Genomic DNA, 8,371 nt, shown 5'->3' with positions numbered 1-8,371 from the left:
AGCCGGGAGGAGCTCAAACTATAGCCACTGCTCCTCCACACCGAGAGGAGCCAGATGAGGTAGTTCGGGCATCTGGTCAGGATGCCACCGGAACGCCTCCCTAGGGAGGTGTTTTGGGCAACGTCCGACTGGTGGAGGCCTCAGGGAAGACCCAAGTTACGTTGGGAAGACTATCTCCAGGCTGGCCTGGGAATGCCTCGGGATCCCCAGAAAGGAGCTGGACCAAGTGGCTTGGGAGAGGAAAGTCTGGGCTTACCTGGTGGTGCCCCCAAGACCCAACCTCGGATAAGCGGAAGAAGATGGATGGATGGATGGAATTTAGCAGTAGCGCAACTGTGTCCATTCAAAAGCCCATATAGATAATTTCTGATATAGCATTGCTTCGAATGCCGTAACCATGACAGATTTACAAGTGTATTTATACAACCATACTATTTAAGTATATGCACTATTTTCTCCCAAAGAAATAGTGTCAAAACTGCATTATTTTTTTCATTTTCTTTGCTTGTTTATTGTGTTTTGGTTACTTTGTAAAAATAATGCCCAAGCAAGGTAGGGATACAGCTTAACTTTAATGCTAATTGAAGTGCCAAAATGCCCACCTCTGCAAACTGATGGTTCCCTTACGGTTTTCAGGGCAACATTTATAAAAAAAGGTACCTCACACATTTCACTGCGCTCTACAAAGCAAATACTATAACTTTAGGGTGTTAGACAAGTCATCGCACAATTTGCTACACATACCTTTAGGGGAACGCCAGGGGTGGAAAATCTGTATTAAATTTATGTTTTGTTGCAAAGTAAATGGAGCACATACTTGTTGGTAACAAAAAACATTCTTGAAGTTTGGTTATTTTATGAATTTATTATGGGTTCGACTGAAAATGTGACCAAATCTGCTGGGTCAAAAGTATACATACAGCAATGTTAATATTTGGTTACATGTCCCTTGGCAAGTTTCATTGCAATAAGGCGCTTTTGGTAGCCATCCACAAGCTTCTGGTTGGATTTTTGACCACTCCTTTTGACAAAATTGGTGCAGTTCAGCTAGATTTAGTTGGTTTTCTGACATGGACTTGTTTCTTCAGCATTGTCCACACCTTTAAGGCAGAACTTTGGGAAGGCCATTCCAAGCAAGCAACGTAGCAATACGAGTTAAATGTGCTTAACTTCTTACGGTTTCCAGAGCAACATTTATAAAAAAAGGTGCCTCACACATTTCACTGTGTTCTACAAAGCAAATACTATAACTTTAAGGTGTTAGCGATATTGTCGCAAAATTTGGTACTCATACTTTTAGGGGACCGCCAAACACATGCGCGTAAAGTTGAAGCCACATTTTAGGACAAAGTAATTGGAGCACATACTTGTTGGTCACCAAGAAAACATTTATGAAGTTTGGTTCTTTTATGATTTTATTATTGGTTTACTGAAAATGGGACCAAAACTGCAGGGTCAAAAGTATACATACAGCAATGTTAATATTTGGTTACATGTCCCTTGGCAAGTTTCACTCCAATAAGGCGGTTTTGGTAGCCATCCACAAGCTTTTGGTTGAATTTTTGACCACTCCTCTTGACAAAATTGGTGCAGTTCAGCTAAATTTGTTGGTTTTCTGACATGGACTTGTTTCTTCAGCATTGTCCACACCTTTAAGTCAGAACTTTGGGAAGGCCATTCTAAGCAAGCAACGTAGCAATACGAGTTAAATGTGCTTAACTTCTTACGGTTTCCAGAGCAACATTTATAAAAAAAGGTGCCTCACATATTTCACTGTGTTCTACAAAGCAAATACTATAACTTTAAGGTGTTAGCCATATTGTCGCAAAATTTGGTACTCATACTTTTAGGGGACCGCCAAACACATGCGCGTAAAGTTGAAGCCACATTTTAGGACAAAGTAATTGGAGCACATACTTGTTGGTCACAGAAAACATTCTTGAAGTTTAGTTCTTTTATGAATTTATTCTGGGTCTACTGAAAATGGGACCAAATCTGCTGGGTCAAAAGTATACATACAGCAATGTTAATATTTGGTTACATGTCCCTTGGCAAGTTTCACTGCAATAAGGCACTTTTGGTAGCCATCCACAAGCTTCTGGTTGAATTTTTGACCACTACTCTTGACACAATTGGTGCAGTTCAGCTAAATTTGTTGGTTTTCAGACATGGACTTGTTTCTTCAGCATTGTCCACACCTTTAAGTCAGGACTTTGGAAAAGCCGTTCTAAGCAAGCGACATAGCAATACAACTTGACTTTGCAAAACCTACGGCCCCCTTACGGTTTTCATTCTACAATGCAAATACTATAACTTTAGAGCAGTGGTTCTTAACCTGGGTTCGATCGAACCCTAAGGGTTCGGCGAGTCGACCTCAGGGGTTCGGTGGAAGTCAAAACACACCCGACTCATCCTATAAATATAAACTTCTCTGTATCGGTGTATTACGGAAACGGTAACACCTGACTGATTTGCAGGTGTGTGATTTGTTGTGAGTTTATGCACTGTGTTGGTTTTGCTGTATGAACAAGATGATTTTCATGCACCGTTCATTTTGTGCTCCAGAACAAAAACATGGTAACACTTTAGTAAGGGTAACATATTCACCATTAATTAGTTGCTTATTAACATGCAGATTAGTAACATATTGGCTCTTAACTAGTCATTATTAATGCCTTATTTGGCTGTAACTCTAAATTAAATCTTTATTACTTAGAATGTTCACCTAGTGTCCAAATAACTCAAAATTTTTCAGGCTTGGACTTGGATTTGGTTTACTCCTTCGATGCACGAGCCAAACGAGAGTGTAAGTACATGGTTTATTTGAATACTAAATACAAAAATAATTTAACTAAGGGCGCTCACAAAGAGGTACAAAACTTGGCTACAAAAATACAAACAGTAAAACAAAACACTTGCTCGATGGCATGAAAGACGATAAACTATAAACTTAAACTTGCACTGTGGCAGAACTATGAACAACTAAAACAAAACATACTGTGACCGAAACAAGGGGCATGGATAGCAGGGTGCGTAGCAGGTAATGGTGAAGGCATGAAGCAGAATGCAAATAGCAAAGTTCCAAGAATGATGAACAGAAAGCAAATGACTTAAGTACTGGCTGTGGTAATAGAAAACAGGTGCGAGAGACTGAGGATCGGGGGGCGACTTAAGGGGACCAGGTGGAAACTAATAGGTTGGCATGGAAACAAACAAAACCAAACAAAACATGATCCAGAGGCGTGACAAAATTAAGTCTTTGTTACTTGAAATATGTTCCCCATTCTAAAGCGTTACCAAAAACACAACTGTCTTGAATTTGAAACAAAAAAATACATTTTATTTTTCACTGAAGAAGGGTTCGGTGAATGCGCATATGAAACTGGTGCGGTTCGGTACCTCCAACAAGGTTAAGAACCACTGCTTTAGAGTGTTAGCCAATTGATCGCAAAATTTTGTACAAATACCTATAGGGGACCGCCAAACACGTGCGTAAAGTTTATGCCACATGGGTTAAAAATCTGTATTAAATTTATGAAAGCACTTTTATGCTCAGCCCACAGGAGGCGCCACAATAAGTTTTGTCTCTCAGCATTCACAAAACTACCAAGCCACTTCTTCTCCATGTCATGCTAGTTTAATAAGTCAACTCCATAAGAAAAGTCTAGCTGCACACAAGCTAAAAGTTTAAGGTCTTCTGTAGACAAAAAAAAAAAACTGCACTCCTACACGATACCTAAAATGCGTGCGACCCACCAGCGACAGGGCATGATGACTCTGCAAGCCACCTGGCATCCTCTGTAGTTGTACGGCCAGGGCCAATGGCCGCCCAGAGGCTCGCATATTCTCTGACAGTGTGTGTAGCTGCGCTGGCATTCGGAGCAGCAGATCCCCTGGTGGTCCAGCATGGAGTCAAAGGTCATGGCGTTCTCTTCACCGGCGCCAGCACCGCCGCCGCGCTGCAGGTTTTTTTTTTCAAGCAACGTTAATTTTGATGAGCGATCTTCTTGAAAATTCATGCTCATTTGCAATTCAGACAATCTTAAGAAAGATAAAAAAAAAAAATACACACTCTCCCCTCCTCTCATCCGCCTGAACCCATGACCGGGGTTCTCTTGGGCAATATGCATTTTTATGAGCTAGGGGAGTTTTTCCCCTCTTTAAGCATTTTATTGACTTGGGACGGCAGCATTTGTCCGGGCAACCTGTAATTATTGCAAGGAAGTAAGAAGTCCGCATAGTCTGTAAGTACTTCATGTAACTCTTGGATGCTATAAATAAGGGGTCCCCAAACTAAGGCCCGCATCCCGGATCCGGCCCACCACTGTCCAAAATCCGGGCCTCCGGAAGTCCCAAGTAAAAAAAAATAATTAAAAAAAAATAAATAAAAATAAATAAAAAAAAATATATATATATATATATATATATATATATATACACCTACATATTGCGCTCTACCACGGTATCGAGCACTATTCTCTGGATAATCCAATCAAGACATATATATATATATATATATATATATATATATATTTTTTTTTTTTTTCATCTAAAATATGAAATAAAATATATATATATTTTTTTTAAATCCGTCCTTTGTAATCCATCTTCTACCGCTTGTTACTCTCAGTTTGCCTAGCCTTTAAATAGACCTCCTTTTTAGACCAGTTGATCTGCCGCTTCTTTTCTTTCTCCTATGTCCCCCCCTCCCTTGTGGAGGGGGTCCGGTCCGATGACCATGGATGAAGTACTGACTGTCCAGAGTCGAGACCCAGGATGGACCGCTCGTCGGGACCCAGGATGGACCGCTCGCCTGTATCGGTTGGGGACATCTCCACGCTGCTGATCCGCTTGAGATGGTTTCCTGTGGACGGGACTCTCACTGCTGTCTTGGAGCCACTATGGATTGAACTTTCACAGTATCATGTTAGACCCGCTCGACATCCATTGCTTTCGGTCCCCTAGAGGGGGGGGGTTGCCCACATCTGAGGTCCTCTCCAAGGTTTCTCATAGTCAGCATTGTCGCTGGCGTCCCACTGAATGTGAATTCTCCCTGCCCACTGGGTGTGAGTTTTCCTTGCCCTTTTGTGGGTTCTTCCGAGGATGTTGTAGTCGTAATGATTTGTGCAGTCCTTTGAGACATTTGTGATTTGGGGCTATATAAATAAACATTGATTGATTGAGTTTCTCCTCACCGCTTAGGCAAATCATGTTGTGTAAAAATGCATTTTCCCATCAATAACGTGACATCGTTGCTCTCGGAATATATATATATATATATATATATATATATATATATATATATATATATATATATATATATATATATATTGTGCAAGTTCTCCCACTTAAAATGATGACAGAGGTCTGTAATTTTCATCATAGGTACACTTCAACTGTGAGAGACAGAATGTGGGAAAAAAAATCCAGGAATTCACATTGTAGGAATTTTAAAGAATTTATTCGTACATTATGGTGGAAAATAAGTATTTGGTCAACCATTAAAAGCTCTCACTGATGGAAGGAGGTTTTGGCTGAAAAAATCGCACGATACATGGCCCCATTCATTCTTTCCTTATCACGGATCAATCGTCCTGTCCCCTTAGCAGAAAAACAGCCCCAAAGCATGATGTTTCCACCCCCATGCTTCACAGTAGGTATGGTGTTCTTGGGATGAGTTGAGTTTATACCAAAAAGTTCTATTTTGGTTTCATCTGACCACATGACATTCTCCCAATCCTCTGCTGTATCATCCATGTATCCATTTTGGTATAAACTCAACTCGTCGTGTTTGGAGGAAGAAGAATACTGAGTTGCATCCCAAGAACACTATACCTACTGTGAAGCATGGGGGTGGAAACATCATGCTTTGGGGTTGTTTTTCTGCTAAGGGGACAGGACGACTGTTCCGTGTTAAGGAAAGAATGAATGTGGCCATACATCGTGAGATTTTGAACCAAAACCTCCCTCCATCAGTGAGAGCTTTGAATGATTGACCATATACTTATTTTCCACCATAATTTGCAAATAAATTCTTTAAAATTCCTACAATGTGAATTCCTGGATTTTTTTTTTTCACATTCTGTCTCTCACAGTTGAAGTGTACCTATGATGAAAATTACAGACCTCTGTCATCATTTTAAGTGGAAGAACTTGCACAATCGGTGGCTGACTAAATACTTTTTTTGCCCCACTGTATATAAATATATATCGGCCAATTTTTCTAACCCAATGCAGCCCCATAGTCAAAACATTTGCTATAAACTCTTTGGAACCAATGTACTATATAAAAACAGTCATGGTCAAAAGTTTACATACACTTGTAAAGAACATAATGTCATGGCTGTCTTGGGTTTCCAATAATTTGTACAACTCTTATTTTTTGTGATTGAGTGGTTGGAGCACATACTTGTCGGTCACAAAAAAATATCGATGAAGTTTGGGTCCTTTATCAATTTATCATGGGTCTACTAAAAATGTGACCAAATCTGGCATGTTCTTTACAAGTGTATGTAAACTTTTGACCACGACTGGATCTCTTTTTCTATCTGTCGGTTTGTATCCACCCATCCTTAAGCCATTGTCCAGTCTTCCATCAATCCAGCCACCGTCCATGTTATCGTTCTTCCATTTACCTATCCATCCATCCATTGTCCGTCCCGCAGACGACATGTCTGTCCGGCCATTTCTCCGACCAACCTATTGTCTGTCTTTTATCCCTCCATTCATGTATTGTTCACACATGATCCATCCATATGAAAACGTAGCATTTGTCCTTTCATCATCCACCCATCCATTCATCATTGCTGTCTGTTCTACCCACCTAACATCCATGGTCCATTTATCCACCAATCATCAATCCATACTAATATCAATCCAGTCATTATCATCTCTCTTGCCGACGTCTTGTCCCATCATCTGTCCATCCATCCTACAGACAGATCATCCATGCATCCACCATGATCTAACCATACATTGTCCATTTGTCAATCTTACTTACTTATCGTCCTCTGGTCCAGTTGCTCCATCATCATTCCTTCCATCCATCCACCAATCTACCTGCCGCGTTTCAAGCTTGTGCATTGGTTTTCCAACCATCCAACAATCTTCTGTGGGTCGTTAGTGGTACCAATCTCATCCTTCCAGCCAGACCTATATATTTTTTTCTATCCATCAATCCGGTTACTTACTATCGTCCATCCACCTATCGAGCTATTGGCTGTCCGTTCTACGGACCTGCATCTTTCCCCCTTTCGTCCATCAATTTACTGTCTATTCTACCTCCATATAGCCCATCATCCAACCATCTATCTTTCTATCAAACATCCATCTTGGATCCATTGAATCTATTGCCATCTCTCTATGTCTGTGTATCTGGTGTATGTGTTTATTGTCCGCCAGTCCATTCACCCACCATTATCTTCTAGTATTCGTCCATCCTCTTAACCTATCGGCCTGCCAATAATTATCTGTGTCCTACATCCTTTCATCTGTCCTACTTACCTACTGTCAATACATCCATTTACTGTTTAATCTGGGCACAGTCGTGGTAAAGAACATAATGTCATGGCTGTCTTGAGTTTCCAATCATTTCTACAACTCTTATTTTTTGTGATAGAGTGATTGGAGCACATACTTGTTGGTCACAAAAAACATTCATGAGGTTTGGTTCTTTTTGAATGTATTATGGGTCAACTGAAAATGTGACCAAATCTGCTGCGTAAAAAGTATACATATTTTTTTTTAAATATTTGGTTACATGTCCCTTGCTCCTGGCAAACTTCTGGTTGAATTTTTGACCACTCCTCTTGACAAAATGGGTGCAGTTCAGCTAAATGTGTTGGTTTTCTGACATGGACTTGTTTCTTCAGCATTGTCCACATTTTTAAGTCAGGACTTTGGTAAGGCCCTTCTAAAACCTTAATTTTAGCTCAATTCAGCCATTTCTTTACCACATTCGACATGTTTGGGGTCATTGTCCTGTTGGAACAACCAACTGGGCTCAAGACCCAACCTCCGGGCTGATGATTTTAGGTTGTCCTGAAGAATTTGGAGGTAATGCTCCTTTTTCATTGTCCCATTTAGTCTCTGTAAAGCACCAGTTCAATTGGCAGCAAAACAGGCCCAGAGTATAATACTACCACCACCATGCTTGACGGTAGGAGTGGTGTTCCTGAGATCAAAGGCCATACCTCCAAATATATTGCTGGGTATTGTGGCCATACAGCTCAATGTGTGTTTCATCTGACATCACATGAACAAAGACAAAACCTTCTGGAGGAAAGTCCTTTGGTCCGATGTAACAAAAGTTGAGCTGAAATATAGCTGAACTGCACCAATTTGCACCAATTTTGTCAAGACCAGAAGCTTG

General features: G+C 40.5%; 1 protein-coding gene across 1 annotated transcript in view; it reads right to left on the bottom strand.

Annotated features, from left to right (window-relative positions):
* Positions 1-352: 352 nt before the first annotated feature.
* The window catches only part of LOC133537916 (leukocyte cell-derived chemotaxin 1-like), a 33,707-nt gene continuing 25,688 nt past the window's right edge, over positions 353-8,371 (bottom strand). Inside the window, exon 7 of the mRNA XM_061879069.1 lies at positions 353-3,959. Within this exon, the coding sequence (XP_061735053.1) occupies positions 3,726-3,959 (234 nt within the window). The 3' untranslated portion in view covers positions 353-3,725. The remainder of the gene's footprint in view (positions 3,960-8,371) is intronic.

This window comes from Nerophis ophidion, linkage group LG19, assembly GCF_033978795.1.
Source record: "Nerophis ophidion isolate RoL-2023_Sa linkage group LG19, RoL_Noph_v1.0, whole genome shotgun sequence".
Lineage (NCBI taxonomy): Eukaryota > Metazoa > Chordata > Actinopteri > Syngnathiformes > Syngnathidae > Nerophis > Nerophis ophidion.
The sequence above is the reverse complement of the archived record's forward strand: the minus strand, read 5'-3'. Positions and strand labels throughout refer to the sequence as shown.